At 39.5% G+C, this 18,023-nt stretch overlaps 1 protein-coding gene across 2 annotated transcripts in view; it reads left to right on the forward strand.

The window, feature by feature from the left end:
* The window catches only part of fry (Protein furry), a 1,574,680-nt gene that overhangs the window by 34,990 nt on the left and 1,521,667 nt on the right, over positions 1–18,023 (forward strand). For both annotated transcript variants that reach the window (XR_011018272.1, XM_068227610.1), the window contains exon 4: positions 6,530–6,715. Coding sequence is in view for 1 of the 2 variants with exons in the window: in XM_068227610.1 (XP_068083711.1) it covers positions 6,530–6,715 (186 nt within the window). In the remaining variant the exon portion in view is untranslated. The remainder of the gene's footprint in view (positions 1–6,529; positions 6,716–18,023) is intronic.

The raw sequence follows: 18,023 nt of genomic DNA on the forward strand, positions 1-18,023 counted from the left end.
GGGCTGAGCAGTGGTCGCTTGGTAGGCCAAGGTCCTTCAGTGCTGTAGTACCATGGTGTTAGTTTTCTAAATGCTTCGTTTATCTTGATACAGTGCTGTCATTGAGAGGCCAATGCCTACAATAATATGGTTTACCTCAGCCTTCAAGATGTGAAACTTTCATTCGGGAGATGCTCTGAAGATGGTTTCTCATGGTTTCCCATTTTCACACCAGGAAAATGCTGGGGCTTTACCAAGGCCACAGCCACTACCTTCCCGATCCCAGCCCTTTCTCATCCTTGCATTGCTGAAAATGTTCTATATGTTAGTGTGACGTTATATACCACTAACAAAATAAGATGATGTGAAGCAATCTTACTAAATAGACACTACCTCCGGGAGATCAGCTACAGTCCATATATGTAAGCACAGGTCATAAGTGTGAATGAGTTTTTGTTAAACGATGAACTGCCCTTCATATATGACCAAATTTTAGAAAGCATCAAAAAAGGTGTTAGTCAAACATTTTTCTTAATGTTCCCTGAAGGCACCAGTAAGATGTTTGTCATAAATTTTCTATTGGCAAGAATACAAAAAAATTGTGTAATAGCCTTGGCTGTTGCTTATTCAGGCATTAATGTTCCACTGCTCGAAGGAGGTAAAACAGCACACGCTGCTTTCAAACTGCCCTAAATATGCTGCAAGTAGACACACCTATGTGTAATATTTCCAAACAGAGCAATATAGTGCAAGTTTTGAAAGAGTGTAAGCTAATAGTTTCGGAAGAATGCACAATGGCCCACAGTGGATTCGAGGCTCTCAGTAGAAAATTAAAATATATAAGAGAAAACAACAGTTGCAAAATATAATCAAATTCTTATATGTTTTAAACATATCAGCAAGACAAGTCTTTAGAAAGAAAAGAAGTATTAATCAAGGAAAAAAGTTTGTCATAGTATGAAAGTTTTTTCTCAGCTGTGAACACTTACATAACATCAACATATTTAAATAAGGTCATATAAAACTTTGACTGCAATCTGGTTTTGAAGTTACATTTCTATGTTTAATATTTTAAAACTACTGCGCTGAATGAGGCTGCTTTATTTTTTTTCTAATGTTTTTTAGTAGACTTCTAATATGGTTCATCGTGTGGTTTACTGTAGTCACGTCCCAGTTCCTGAACCATGGCACACTTTGTGATCAGGCAGCTAGGACTATACAATCCACCGGAGGTCCCTAACCCGTTAGAGGAGAGATCCTCACTTGGACTAAGTGTAAGTAGGGTAGCACCCTGCTTCATGAATTTACCTAGCTTAAAACATTTTAAGCAAGCCTCGGACCTATGGGAGTAACGGAGTCCCATTCCCATTTGACAGGCGAGGGACTCCTTGGAAACAACTTGGCGAATGAAATGGAATTCCATGGGGAGCTATCAGTATTAATGGTTCTTATGGAAGAAAGAAAGAACTGGCTGAGTCGGCAAAGAGGATGTAGCTGGATGTGCTAGAAGAAAATGCTCTTCGGGTAAGAGGAGATAATGAGGAAGAGATAGGAGATTATAATGTGTACTTGACTGGTGTTAAAAAAGGAAATGCTGAGTGTGGGGTAGGGCTGTTCATCAGGAATACTATTGCACGCAACATAGTTTGTATTAGGCATGTAAATGAGCAAGTGATGTGGGGTAGATTTGGCAGTTGAAGGAATTATGATGAGAATTTTCTCAGTGTATTCACCATGTGAGGGTGCAGATGAGGATGAAATTGACGAGTTTTATGAACCATTGAGTGACATCATAGTCAGGGTCAACAGCAAGGATAGGATAGTGCTAATAGGCGATTTCAATGCGAGAGTTGAAAACAGAACTGAAGGATACAAAAGGGTGATTGGTATATGTGGAGAAGATATGGAAACTAATAGGAATGGGAGTCCGGCCCTGCAGTGTAGGGGGCAAAGTGTCCGCCTCTCACCCGGCGGCCCTGGGTTCAATTCCCGGCTGGGTGAGGGTTTTTTAATTGTAATGATTATTATCCCTGGCCTGGGGACTGGGTGTTTGTGACGTCCTTAATCTTCCTTTCCTCACACAACATTCCACACTACCCCCATTCCAATTACATGCAGGTTCATACAATATGGTGCCAGTAGAGGCAACAGATCCACATGGGTCGACGCCCCGAACAAATAGCATTTAAAAAAAATAGGAATGGGAAGCATTTGGTGGACTTCTGTGCTAGTATGGGTTTAACAGTTATGAATACATTCCTCAAGCATAAGGCTATTCACCGCTACACATGGGAGGGTAGGGGTACCAGATCCATAATAACCATCTCTTAACAAACTTCGAATTCAGGAAATCTGTTAGGAATGTACAGGTTTTCCAGGGATTTTTTGATGATAAGACCACTATCTGTTCTGTAGTGAACTAAGTATCTCTAGGCCTAGTATAGAGAAAGTAAAATCTGTCTGCAAACGAATAAGGGTAGAAAATCTCCAGGACGAGGAAGTTAGACAGAAGTACATGGATATGATAAGTGAGAAGTTCCGAGCAGTGAACAGTAAGCAGGTTCAGGATATAGAATGAGAATGGGTGGCATACAGGGATGCTGTAGTAGAAACAGCAAGGGAATGCCTAGGAACAACTGTGTGTAAAGATGGGAGAAACCGAACATCTTGGTGGAATGATGAAGTGAGAACAGCTTGTAAACGTAAAAGGAAGGCATGTCAGAAATGGCTCCAAACAAGGGCTGATGCAGAGAGGGAATTGTACGTAGCTGAAGGAAACAGAGCGAAACAAATATAGATAAATGTCTTTATTGGCGTAGTTGAGGCCTTTAGGCCTTCTCTTACACTTGAATCCAGAAAGAATTTGTGGGAAGAGTTTGGTAATAGCCTGCAAAGGCGAGTTTGGTAATAGCCTGCAAAGGCTAAGTCAAGCAGCAGGTAAACCTTTCTGGACAGTAACAAAGAATCTTAGGAAGGGAGGGAAAAAGGAAATTAACATTGTTTTGGGTAATTCAGGTGAACTCATAATAGATCCCAGGCAAATCACTGGACAGGCGGAGGAAATATTTTGAAAATCTTCTCAACATAAAAGGAAATATTCCAGGTGTTGTTGCGAACAACCGAGTTTGCGAACAACCGAGTTCATGGGGAGGAGGAAAATTATGTTGGTGAAATTACGCTTGAGGAAATGGAAAAGGTGGTAATTAAATTCCATTGTCATCAAGCAGCAGGAATAGATGAAGTTAGACCAGAAATTGTGAAGTATAGTGGGAAGGCAGGGATAAAATGGCTTTATAGAGTAATAAAATTAGCATGCATTGTTGGTAAGGTACCTTAAGATTGGACAAAAGCAGTAATTGCACCTATCTATAAGCAAGGGAACAGAAAGGATTGCAACAACCATCAAAGTATCTCATTGATTAGTATACCAGGCACCGGGGAGTTGGCCGTGCGGTTAGGGGCGCACAGCTGTGAGCTCACATCCGGGAGATAGTGGGTTCGAATCCCACTGTCGGCAGCCCTGAAGATGGTTTTCCATGGTTTCCCATTTTCACACTAGTCAAATGCTGGGGCTGTACCTTAATTAAGGCCACGGCCGCTTCTTTCCCATTCCGAGGCCTTTCCTGTCCCATCATCACCGTAAGACCTATCTGTGTCAGTACGATGTAAAGCAAATAGCAAAATAGTATACCAGGCAAAGTATTCACTGGCATCTTAGAAAGGAGGGTGCAGTTAGTGGTTGAGAGGAAGTTGGATGAAAACCAGTGTGGTTTCAGACCACAGAGAGGCTGTCAGGATCAGATTTTCAGTATGCACTGGATAATTGAAAAGTGCTACGAGAGGAATAGACGTTTATGTTTTGTAGATCTAGAGAAATCATATGACATGGTACCGAGGGAAAAGATGTTCGCCATACTATGAGATTGAGGCTATATTATTAAAAGCTATCAAAGACATTTATGTTGACAATTGGGCGGCAGTGAGAATTGATTGTAGAATGAGTCCTTGGTTCAGGGTACTCACAGGGGTTAGACAAGGCTGTAATCTTTCACCTTTGTTGTTTGAACTGTAGTTTTCTTGGATCATCTGCTGAAAGGTATAAAGTGACAGGGAGGGATTCACTTAGGTGGAAATGTAGTAAGCAGTCTGGCCTATGCTGATGACTTGGTCTTAATGGCAGATTGTGCCAAAAGTTTGCAGTCTAATATCTTGGAAGGGGGTTGGCGACCAAGGGGCCCTTAGCTGAGATCTGGCATTGCTTCCACTTACTTGTGCCAGGCTCCTCACTTTCATCTATCCTGTCTAACCTCCTTTGGTCATCTCTTGTTCTTTTCAGACCCCGATGGTATTAGAGCATTCGAGGCCAGAGGAGTCTTTCATTTACACGCCCTTCATGGCCTTCGTCTGTTACTTCATTTTTCGAAATGACGGATCCCTTCTTATTTCTTCCTTTTTCTCTGTCTACCACCTGTGGGTGGGGGATGCAGACGAAGAATACACCCACGGTATCCCTGCCTGTCGTGAGAGGTGACTGAAAGGGGCAACCAAGGGATGATTGTATTAGAACCATGAAACTACTTTTGATTAGTACCATCACGCAGGGAACACCGTGGGTTGCCTGTACTTGCGAGTAGTACCACTATATTAGGTACAAAATAGGTTTGTGATTTGTAGCAGCAGAGAGTGGGTCACTGTGGGTTTCCAGTACCCGTAGTCGTACCCTTGTGAGCAACACCACGGGTCTGGGTGTTGCCTGTGATTAGTACCACTATATGAGCGGCACCGTAGGTCTGCATTGCCTGTGCTTAGTACCCACTATGTGAGGAACACCATCGGTTTGCGTTGTCTACGTGTGGCACCATTATGTGAGAAACGCCATCAGTTTGCGTTGCCTATGTTTAGCACCATTATGTGAGAAACACCATAGGTCTGCGTTATCTGTATGACATCCAATATTTGTGAGTAGTACCATGATATGTGGAACACCATGAGTCTACGCTACTTTTGATTAGTACCCCAACAAGACAAATACCTGGTTCTCCTTTACCAGTAATAAGTACCATTATGCGGGGCTGTTGACCTGTATTTTGGACCCCTTTAGACAACAAGCATCCTCGATTCAGGATTGTGCTTTAGAAGTGGTCTCTTGCTCAGTAATACTATTTTTTATGGTAGTTTTTGGGTAGGATCCACTGATTGTTTTAAATTCATATCCATCTATTCATTCTTCATGCAATTTTTATTTTGGTCAGTGGATGATTTAAAACTTTTAATTTGTCATTTCATTTTGTACCATCAGGTGCTGGTGACCTAGATGTTAGGCCCCTTAAAACAACAAGCATCATCATCATCAGCAGCAGCAAATTTTAGATGTAGTTTTTATCACGCAATTTATTGGGTCCCTTGGATGTCATTAACTCCAAGTTCTACTGTGTTGTGATTTTAATTTTCTTTATACAGCATGCTGTAAGTTTCAACTGTCGTTTTTCTTTTTTCTTTCCTTTTGATTTCTCATTTTCACAACAGTTGTAGCCATTTCCTATCTTATCGCTGCTGAAAACTTATCTGAGTTAGTACAACATTAAACCTGTAGCCTCGCCATAGACCTGTCTGTGTTGGTGCGATGTAAAGCAACTAAGGGAAAAAAAAGTAATCCTGTAGCAAAAAAGAAGAAAGAGAAAGAAAAAGAGAAACAGTTCATTACAGCCACAGCTACATCCTTCCCAGTCCTATCCCTTTACTGTGCCCATGGCTAAACGGTTAGCGTGCTGGCCTTTGGTCACAGGCGTCCCGGGTTCGATTCCCGGCGGGTCTGGAATTTTAACCAGCATTGGTTAATTTTGTTGGCACGGGGGCTGGTTGTATGTGTCAGGTTCATCTCCATTTCATCCTCATTATGATGTGCAGGTCGCCTACAGGAGTCAAATCAAAAGACCTGCACGTGGCGAGCCGAACATGTCCTTGGACACTCCCGGCACGAAAAGCCATACGCCATTTCATTTTACTGTCCCATGATCATTGAAAATGTATCTGATTTAGTGCGACATTGAACTGCTAGCCAAAAGTAAATGTTAACACCCATTTTCAACTTATCTCAGCTTGGATACCATGATTGAATATACATACTAATTTTAGAAGCATAAAAACCACTAGTTACAGTAATTAAAGTAAAGTATAAATGTTCAGTATTCCTGACAACTAGGGGGGGGGGGGGGGGGGGAGGAGAATTGAATTTATTTTGATGTAATGATTTTTTGGGGTTTGTGGACAAGCTGCAGAAAAGCTTTACATTTTGTTAAGATCGTACTTTGCTTGTTCTAATTGGAATGATCATGACTTAATTTCTGTAATTTCGTATGGCATTAACCCAGAAGTTTATGTGTTCAGTGCCATGACAGTATGAATTTATGTAATTTAGTGATCCTTATAGATGTGTCCAGCCAGCCTGATATCTAGACAGAGGAAACTGAGTAGTATAAAATTGTAAGCTTATATGCTTTTTGAAGCTTGTGATCATCTGGGCTTATTATTAACTGTTGTTTTCTTGTAGAAGCTCCAGAGGGTGCTACTCCAGTTGCTGGAGCTTCTCCTGAGGGTGATAGCGCTCCTCATGAACCAGCACCAGGATTGCCTCTTGAAGTGGGGGAGCGAAGTTCAACAGGTCAGGCTATTGAAGTCAGTTCTGCTGCTGGTACAGATGTAGTAACTTCAGTATCCTCTTCTATTACTGCTTCAGGTAAGCAACATCATTTAATTCACGTAAGAGAAAAAGGTCATACAAGTGTGTCCAGCCAGCCTGATGTCTGGATAGAGGAAGTTATGTTGTGTAAAATTGCAAGCTTTATCCTGAATTAAAAATAAGATTTTTTATCTAATTTACGCTATAAATGTAGTAAATCATGTTTGATGTGTTGTAGAGACTTTCACCAGTGATTTTTGAACAAATAGGTAACTAGTAAATAGTACCGGTAAACAATTTGAAGAATTTCCATATGGCTTTTGAGAACCAGATGACATAAGCCTGTTATTATGTGGGCTAGTTTAAAAACAGATTTACTGTTGCTTCACTGGGTTTCTATTCCCTCACTATATTCACTCTGTCTTCAACTGTCTGTCGCACTTGTTCACTCGAAATTTGGTGTCAACAGTCAGGAGGTTGTCACTTGGCTCAGCTTACAGCACTTTTCCATGTGGCCTAAAAGATGCCTGGCCACACCTCGCAGAGAGACAGCTGACAGAACTAGAGAAAGTCAAAGCAATTTTTTTCAGAAAGGTTCTATCAGTATCATCATTTATGCTGTCCTGTTTGGTATACAGTACATTCTTGTTAGGGAACAGTTCTGTATAGAGGAACTATATCTTAAGGACAAATATTTGGAGGGACTTCTATGCCTCTGATCCCATGATGTTCGAAGAGTGAAGGTGAGCAAACTATGATCTAAGGTAGAGTTGCTCTACTGGGCACCCGTTGAGGCTAGCCCATGTGGCTGGGCAGGCTTGACATAACTGTGTAGGCTTACATGTTAAGTGAACGTCACAGTCAAGTGAGAGTGTAAACACATTCGGTACAGCAAAGGAGTGCCATTCGATTGTGACTACAGAGCTTCTATAATACCAATATAAATGGTCCGTTATTGGACATTATAAATTTTCCAGCTAACTCATTCCTGGTTGCCAACGTTTTGCCCCCGTGTGCTAGGTTGGGCTCATCAGTTGGTACCTAGCACACCTACCAAGACGCTGGCTAGTGCTCACCGTGGAGGCCACTGCGTAGGCTACTTAGAGCCACTGGCAGTGCCAATGCACTATGAGAAACTTTGTTTCATTACCAAAAATTGATGCGTGCTTGGCCATCAGATGATATAGATGTTGATTCCCATAGGGAATCTGAAAGATTTATCCCGAGTGAGTAAATTTATAATACCAATATAAATGGTCCGTTATTGGACATTATAGATTTTCCAGCTAACTCATTCCTGGTTGCCAACGTTTCGCTCCGCCCCTGTGCTAGGTTGGGTTCATCAGTTGGTACCTAGCACACCTACCAAGACGCTGGTAATGAGACAAATTTTCTCATAGTGCATTGGCACTGCCGGTGACTCTAAGTAGCCTACGCAGTGGCCTCCATGGTAAGCACTAGCCAGCGTCTTGGTAGATGTGCTAGGTATCAACTGATGAGCCCAACCTAGCACACGGGGGCGAAACGTTGGCAACCAGGAATGAGTTAGCTGGAAAATTTATAATGTCCAATAACGGACCATTTATATTGGTATTATAAATTTACTCATTCAGGACGAATATTTCAGATTCCCTATGGGAATCAACATCTATATCATACAGAGCTCTTGCATCATTTTCAACAAAATGTTGCGTGGAGTACAGCGTAAAGAAAGACACTATAAATGCAAGAAAAACCTCTTTTTTCCTTCAAGTATTTGTATGTAATTTATACTGCATTCAATATTAATAGACATGGTTTTATTTTCCTATATTTACACATTCAAAGAAAGCTGACACATTACAATGCATAGCCACTCAAAAAGAGAATGTTACTTTATGTTCCTCGCACTTAATATTTTATCAGACTTAATATTTATTATTATCAAATTCACCTTTCTTGCAGATAAAAACCGTGTGGATACCTACAACAAACATTATATCTAAGGTTCAATTGTTTGTGGTAAAATGAATCTGAGAGGAACTTCTGCAACAGCATGTGCTCTTTTTGTTTTTTTGAGCAGCTGTACAAAGATATAGGGTTGAAGCAGGCAAGCTAAGATTTACAATTTCTTAGATGGAAATGACAGAATTTCCATCAAGAAAAGTAAAAATTCCTGTTGTCCATTCAGTAAAACATAATACATAATTCAAAAAGTTTTATGCTTGATTTTGAGCAATGTTCTAGTGTTTTGTGAGGATCTCTGTTTTTTGAGTTTGGAAAATAATGTATAAAATCTATCTTCAATCATTTTTATTTGAACATCCCCTTCAACAGTATCATGCAAATGAGCATGTTTCGCTTTGTAGCAGTATTCTATATCATACTTTGATGTCTTGGCGGGGTAGATAAATGAAGAACAAAACCTGGTAGTGTTTTACTTCTAAAATTTATTAACTACTTGCTAAGACTACACATTAACATATAGGATAACAGAGCTCACAACTTCCACTCAAGACATGCAATTACACAGTACATGCTGTCTTATTCCCTCTGTTTATTTACGCTGATACACAGTCTCCAATTACTTCCCCCCTGTGGGTGGGGGCAGTAGAATAACACCCACGGTATCCCCTGCCTGTCGTAAGAGGCGACTAAAAGGGGCCTCAAGGGCTCTGAACTTTGGAGCGTGGGCTGGCGACCACGGGGCCCTCAGCTGAATCCTGGCAATGCTTCCACTTACTTGTGCCAGGCTCCTCACTTTCATCTATCCTATCCGAACTATCTTGGTCAACTCTTGTTCTTTTCCGACCCCGACGCTATTAGGTTTGCGAGGGCTAGTGAGTCTTTCATTTTCACGCCCTTCGTGGCCCTTGCCGTCCTTTGGCCGATATCTTCATTTTTCGAAGTGTCGGACCCCTTCCATATTTTTCCTCTGATTAGTGTTATATAGAGGTTGGTTGCCCAGTTGTACTTCCTCTTAAAACAATAATCACCACCACCACCACCGCCACCACCATCTCCAATTACTTACACTACAGACTCACTCAGTCACACTCGTCGGCATTGTCACAGTCCACAGTTCACAGCATGCGCACGACAGTCTCATAATTCAGGACGAGGTTTGTTTTCCGCACCCCGGTGGAACTCCGTTTGCAGCCTACGCTTGTCGGCATCCAGCGTCATCTACACGCTGCACTAGAACACTCAGTGTCCTTCTGCCGGCCCCGATAGGCACACACGCGACGATAGGCAAACAGGACAGTGCTCAGTTCGGCAGATGTACCCTCCACTGACTGCCCCTCTCAACTTCGGCTTTCTCTTGCTCTGGGCTAGTAACTGACGTAGCTCACATTGAGCCCACCCGTGACTGTAGCACCCTTTGTTCTCTTTCGATTCACTACGTCCACACACTCACTGAACTACACCAACTCAACTCGCTGGCAAGTCGCTTCTGTCTTACATACCTGAGGCCAGCCCTTCGAGATACTTCAGTCTCGCAAAGCTCATCGAAACCTCCAGGAGCCTGTTCCATGAATGAACTTAGCAACTTTGCACTTTTCAGTTCAGATTTTCTTCCACCATTACTAACTCACGTTCCAACTCAAGATTTTTTTTCTGTGGTATATTTCTATACGGAGAAGTTCATGCTTCGGTTTGGCTGTTGTCTTCCTTCCTAGTGGAAGGACATGGACAATGTGCCAGCTTTTCACTTTTTAAGCCTGTTATGTTCCTCCATTGGTACAGAAATACAAAGTGCCAAGAAATGAAGTGAAACGTTTTTGGAAATCTTGCAAAGAGACAATTCCCTTTTCATCTGTTAAGAAGTATCTACACTAGTTTCTTGGCGTAGAATTTGGTTTAGTGATATAACATGTTACAACGAGAGCTTTTGTTATCATCAAGTGAGGATAGTGATGAAGAATCCTACAAGAGAACGTACAAAGACAGGATAATTTTCATAACCTCACTTCGACGGAATTTCGCGAGTGTTTTCATGTTACCCCAACACAAGCTGTGTTCTTGAAATGACTGATCATTTATTGAAACCTGCAACAAAAAGAAGTCAATACCTTTCTGAAAAACAGCAAATTCTTATATGTTTACATTGGTTAGGAAATGGTACCCAGCTGTACGGTGTAGCAGCAATGCATGGGACATCAAAATCAGCCATTCGTAGAACTGTTACTAGTCGTGAATGCTATAGTAAATGTAATATTTCCTAACATAGTAGGTTGGCCTGATAATCCACATAATATAGTGACGGAATTTCTAATGAAGGGTGGCTTTCCTTCTGTGTGTGGCTGTGTTGACGATACTCTCGTTAATATTGATGCTCCTAATGAGCACGAAAAGATTTATGTTAATAGACACGGGCATCATTCTCTCAATATTATGGTGATGACTGGTGCAGACTTGACTTTCTACAGTGCTAATACTAGCTGGCCAGGTAGTGCGCACGATTCCCGGGTCCTAAGAAACACTGCTGTTTGTAGACGTTTTGACTCAGGTTAGAGGCCATTCTCAGGAGCAGTTATATTAGGTGACAGTGCCTATGGACTAAGAGTTGTTAATACACCCTCTTAATAGAAATCCTGACGATGCTATTGAACACTGATTTAACAAGGCACATACTGTAAATGAACATGGCGTATTGTTGAGAATAGTATTGGAATTCTAAAGAAACGTTTCTCCTGCTTAAACCACTTAAGATTATGTCCAACAAAAGCAGGAAAGGTGGTCATAGCATGTATTGCATTACATAATATTGCACATAAAGTTGGAAGAAAGAAGGAGAGTTACTTTCATAGATGAAAATGAACACTCCAATCCTGAAAATGATGAGGCACCCAATCTAGACACCATTGCTAAACTTAATTCGTTGTTGAGATATTTTGCTAACTGAACTGAACAATAACAACTGTTTCCACATTATTTACATTTATTTTTATTTACTGGCTATTTTACAAGGTAAAAAAGAAAACGTGTTAACTTGCAAATAAGGTTAATAATAGATCAATTTATCTTATCAGTCAACACTTTAGTTGGTAATGCACTCTAGGTTTACACTATCTTCTGTAGTGTATATTGGTACAATTTCTTCCTGCGAAGCAGAAGCTGCAATATTGCTAGTAAATTCTGAAGATGGTAGCCCTAACTCACGTTCCAACTCGAGAGTTTGTTTCTTCCTGTGGTATATTTCTATATGGAGAAGTTCATGCTTCAGTTTTTTTTGTCTTCCTTCCTAGTGGAAGGACATGGAGAATGTGCCAGCTTCCTTTCTTCCTTCTTGGTGTATTTTCTTCCCCTTCGGGAAGTTCAGCAGGAGTCTGAGTCAGTGTTGTTGGCACTACCCTCGCTCGTTCTTCCATATAGCTTTCGGGAACATTCAATCCACCTAAGACGGCTGAATCTTCCTCCAGAATATCAAATATAGCAGCATCTGCCTCGTCCAACTTCTTTTCTTTCCCTCCTACACTCCCTGTCTTCTTGGCATTATCTCCCTTTGCCTAAAAGCAAGAGTTTAATGCTTGAGACATGTAAGATGAAATCATTACATGTATTCTTCAATCACTACTAGATAACACTTTTAAATAACATGTCGTATTGACTTACGTGAGGTTATATAAATTGATTTAAGCAATATATTCTCGATGAAAGAATGATAGTGGAAACGTAAATATTTACTTACCAATGCACGACAATTCTGCAGTCCAAATAGATTGTCCCTTGCGTAAATACAAGATTTCTCAGCTCCAGCTAATTGTAGTGATTGAGCTTTCTTAAGGACTTCTGTCCAGGCGGATCGCTTATCATCGCGCGAAAGATTACTTTTGAAGTTCCCAAAAAGTATAACTCGATTCTCCTTGACAACTTGTAAAACAGCTAACTTCTTATAGTTATCTTTCTTTCCCATTAAGGGTTATAAATTTCATTTTTTGGGTCCGTATTGAACTGAGATTACGTATAATTTAATCTTACAAAAACTGTTTATTCCATCTATTCAATACTTTATGCTATTTGCAATGCCAATATTTACATTACAATGAGCAGTTAGGGACTAATTTCGACCCTACTTGGGGTCATCATCAGCCATCATTAGATAAGTACACAATTTTGTCGAATGTCCTAAAACATTATTACCTATTAAACAATAAAACTAATCATGGGTTATAAACTTCATGGTTCTGATCCGTATTGAATTGCAAGTACAATGTAATTATTAAATTAATGTAGTAATGGTCCACCTTTCAATACTATAATATGTAATATTCTAAATTACATTAATCAGGGACTAGTTTCGGCCGGGGCTGGCCATCTTCAGCCGTAATGTAAAACACCTAATAACTAAACAAATGTACATGTACACAATTGACATAAAACAAACGAAAACAAATATATACAAAATGACATTAAAAACTGGGATGGAATTATGAATAAATCTGAAAATGAATTAGGTTCTAACATCTTGAGTATGTTCATCATTGAGAATAATTTCAAGTATTAATTTATATACACAGAACTGTTAGTTCTAATACTGCTGGGAACTGGTATATGTTGATCCTGTAGTTTGTCATCAAATCTATTTGTGTGGTGTTAGCTATATGTAATCCATTGGACACTGCTGTAAATAACCACTAGCTGACGGGGAACTGTTAGATGTTGTTTCATCCTCAATCAAAATAATAAATGAGATGCTCTCATGGTGCTTGTTAAATCTTGCTGAAAATGTTGTTGGACATTGTCAGGACAGCACATGAAGATGTGGTTAACACAGATACATTGTCTGGTATAAAATTTTTGCGAATCATTGCGGTGCCCATGAAGTTAACCTGATAAATTAGATAAAATTAAATTAATGAATTGAATGAGAGAATGTGTTAGTTAGATGGCATAGGTTGTATGAGACCTCTCAATACAGCATGAGGTGTATGGTCTATTGTTGAGTGTGCTTCAGACTAACTGTTGTGAGATTGAAATGAAAAGGAAGGAGAGGGAGGGGAAGGGGGTGGGGAGGGGCATTAAGGTGGGGCTGAAGGATGTGGGAAAAAGGATGGCTGTTGAGGAAATGTGCTGTGAATATTATGAAAAACTGAATTATGACTTGTTGGTTTGACATTGCTGAAAATGGGAATTAGAAGGTCCAAAAGGATATTAGGTTTTTCTGAAATTTCATTAGGATTATGATTTGGGTTGAAATATTGATCTAAAAGTATGAAGCAGCTTTCGGTAATGTTAAGGAGGGGTCCTTTATTGATGATTTTGAGAATTTCCATATCTTGTTTTATGTCTGTGAATTTGTGCTTATAGTCATGCATATGCTGTCCTGCAGCCGAAAATTTATTGTATTTCAGGGCATTGACGTGTTCTGAGTACCTTATCTTAAAATTTCTCCCGGTCTGTCCGACGTAAGAAGAATTACAACTATTGCAAGTGATCCTGTATACTCCTGATTTTGAATAACTATTGAACTTGTTTATGGATGTGGCATTATGTAAGATTTGTGCATTCCTATTCTTAGTTTTGAAAGCTACTTTTACATCGTGCTTTTTAAAGATGTTAGTGACTTGGTAGATTTGTTCGTTGAAGGTAAAGATAGAAAGAGAAGAGTTGTTTTTCTTATCTTTTTTCAAGGTGGTAGAAGGGCAGTATTTATATTTATTGATTATTTTATCTATAATGAATTTGCTGTATCCATTGGATTTAGCTATATGGCGACTAGTATTCAACTCATTTTTGAGGTCTCTTTTAGACATTGGAACATTGAAGGCTCGGTATACCATGCTGTTGTATGCTGCTCGTTTGTGAATTTGGGGGTGTGAAGAATCTTGACGGATTGTGGTGACTGTTTGGGTGGGTTTTCTGAAAATCTTATATTGTAAGTAACTTGGGTGTCTGGTAATAGTTAGGTCTAGAAAATTTATTTTCTGTTCAATTTTGGATTCATGATCACTTATACCATCTATCACTTCAGTTTCCCTATATTGCATTGAATGATCGAAGGTGCAAAGTACAAAATACATCCGAGACTTTGAACTACAAATAATCAAAATACACTAATCAAATTATTATTCTTGTTTTTTCCAACTACCCTGTACTATTTGTTCTCGTCAGTATGCCAACAGTACAATATTTGAATATGAAGAGCAGCAAACAATCACCAGCAATCCAAGGACTGTTAAGTAATTCTCCAGTGAAATACCATATATTCTCTTGAACTTCTTATTTCTTCTTAAAAACAAAATTTATAGGGGTATTGTGTTATTTATGTAAAGAAATGATTACCTTTGTGATAGTTTGAATGAATCTGTGAACGGTTTTCTATATAATGTATTTTTTCTGCATGAATGTAAAAGCTGCGGAAGTTACAACTCCTTATAATAATAACCTGTCTTTATAAGTATTCTACCAATGATATTGAAATAAAGAAGTGAATATCATTTCCTATTTCTCACAACCTAAATTCGAAACAAAGTACACCTATCCTACTTAACCTAGAACACACAAATCTACTGAACTACTTGCTATAAAATTTAAATAAATATAGCTTATCTGAATTTCTACCAACGAGCACTAAACACCAATATATGTATATAGCACTAAATTTCTCTCTCTCTCAACCAAATTTCAGGAGATTTTAACTACTTTATCACTACGATACGAGCACTGTACAGCCTGTCATTCACTATCGCATCCAACAATGCAATGACGGTAGCCCGATACTATGGACATATTAAAAATACAAATTTTATGATCCACCAAAAGGAAACATAACTCGTAACACCAAGATAACAACTGAACTTCTTTGAAATAGCACTTTTATTTAATATGAAGGACATGCATCTCAGCACTTTACCAAGCATTACTCACCATTTCCTTAAATTTGAAAATGTACACCTTTACACAGATTATAAACAATCGCATTCTTTATGAATAATTAAAATAGTTACCAAGCCAAAATTTTTATTAAATGGTGTACTCCACAACATGTTTAAGACTCTAATTTGAATTATTCATAAAGAATTCATTCAGTCATGGATAAGGCCAACATAAAACATGGTTGTGTTTATAAGATTAAAAAACAATCACACTTTTAAATAAACCTTGCTGATTGTATAGCTATACATTTAGCCAGTGTCCAGCTTGAATTCAGGGGAACATTCCCAAGCTACTAGCAGTTACTTGACCACATCTTCCCTCTTCCCTGTATGCAGTCCAGTCGCTAATGTCCAAAGATCCAAGAAGGCTTGGTTAACATTAATTACTATGCAGGCAACAACAGTTAGTCTGGTACCCCGTGTGGGTGGGGGATGCAGACGAAGAATACACACAAGGTATCCCCTGTCTGTCGTAAGAGGCAACTAAAAGGGGCAGAATCATTTACCAGTGATTAGAAATTAGAACCATGAGATTACTTATGATTAGTACCATTACATGCGGAACACCATGGGCCGATGATACTTGCAACTAGTACCACCTTGTGAGGAAAACAAAGGGTCTACGTTACATATGAGTAGTACCATTATGCGAAGAACACTACGGGTCTGGTGGACGTTTGTGATGAGTATCATCGTGTGCATTCCACCAGTCTGTTCCACTGTGTTCAGAACGGGTCTGCGTTACCTATGAGTAGCACCACTTTATGAGAAACACCATGGGTTTACGTTGCCTGTGATTAGTACCACTAAGTGAGAAACACCACAGTTTTGCCTGGCACCTGTGATTAGTACCATTATATGAGGAAAACCATGGGTCTGGGTTGCTTGTGAGTAATACCCTTATGTGCGAAACACCATGGGTTGCATCCGGGATACAGTGGGTTCGAATCCCACTGTTGGCAGCCCTGAAGATGGTTTTCTGTGGTTTCCCATTTTCACACCAGGCAAATGCTGGGTCTGTACTTTAATGAAGGCCACGGTCGCTTCCTTCCAACTCCTAGGCCTTTCCTATCCCATTGTCGCCATAAGACGTATCTGTGTCGGTGCAATGTAAAGCAACTAGCAAAAAAAAAAAAAAAAACATGGGTTTGTGTTACCTGTGAGTGGTGCCGTTGTGTGTGACATACCGTGGATCTACATTATCTGCAATTAGCACCACCATGCAAGAAACACTAAGAGTACATTACCTGTGATTAGTACCGCTATAGGGGGAACATCATGGTTCTGCTTTACTAGTGATTAGTACCATTATGAGGGGCCAGTGACCTGGGTTTTGGACCCCTTTAGGTAATAAGCATCATCCCAGTAATTAAGGAATTATGAATTGGATCCACTGACTCTTTTAGATCCTAGTCAGTGGATACATTTTGAAGTATTAATTATTGTGTCATTTCGTTGCACCTCATACCACTAGGGGCCAATGACATAGCTATTAGGCCCCTTGAAACAACAATTACCATCAATCATCATCAGTTAGTCTGGTGCCAACATGAACCAGTCTCTTCTAACAATGTTCTCTTAAATATGACTTCAGATAAAATGTTAAATGATAATAGATCAGTAAAAATCAGATCCACAGGGAAAATAATTGTTCAATAAAACCAAAATGTACCACATATATTTAACACCACCTCAATAATGTTTCCTGAAAGAATCATAATCATTTCTTTTGGGGAAACTGGGTAGAATGTTTTAAGACAATATACCTCCATTTATTTTGGTCATACATTTTTTTCTCCTATCTCCCCTAACTTCTGTAGATCTTGCTTAATCTGGTTTACTCACCACCTTCCAGGACATCTAGCTGATCTTCATCCAGGACAGTTCCTGTCCAAATACTGTCATGGAATTTGAGTCATCCACATTACATGGCCAAACCACTTCTTCCTTTCAGTACTCAGCCTTTCTTTCAAAGTTAAATCCACCAGCATTTCTTTTTTTATGTACATTATTCACTTCTGATCTTGCATTGAATTTAAATCAGATATAAAATTGTTCCATAATGATTGATTGATTTTCAGTTGAGCATAACATATAATCCTCTGCTTTGGTAGAAAATAGCATCAAAGTGATCCAGAATTTTTGGTGCAGCCTTTGTTAGTAGTGAAGAAGTTGGCTTTTTCCTGATATTTTTGGTCCTGGATGTTTTGGGGAGCTGGACAGAAAGGGACAGCTGAGGAAAAGTTAAACAGTAGTCATTTTATGTTAAGGTCTAGTGGTTCCTTTTGTCCGAGTACTGACTGGTGTCTGAATTCTCTGACACTGGTGAATACTTCCAAGATTTGAACATTTTGATTTGACAGACCCCAGTATAGTTGGAGATGATCAGATCTTCACTGAGAGTTTGCAGTTATGATAATTTCAGAGCTATGTAGTTAGGATATTACTGGAGCCTTCCACTTTTACAGTTGTTGCACCAAATATCTGGGACGAACGGGGTGGACTTT

The sequence above is a fragment of the Anabrus simplex genome, chromosome 5 (assembly GCF_040414725.1).
Source record: "Anabrus simplex isolate iqAnaSimp1 chromosome 5, ASM4041472v1, whole genome shotgun sequence".
NCBI lineage: Eukaryota > Metazoa > Arthropoda > Insecta > Orthoptera > Tettigoniidae > Anabrus > Anabrus simplex.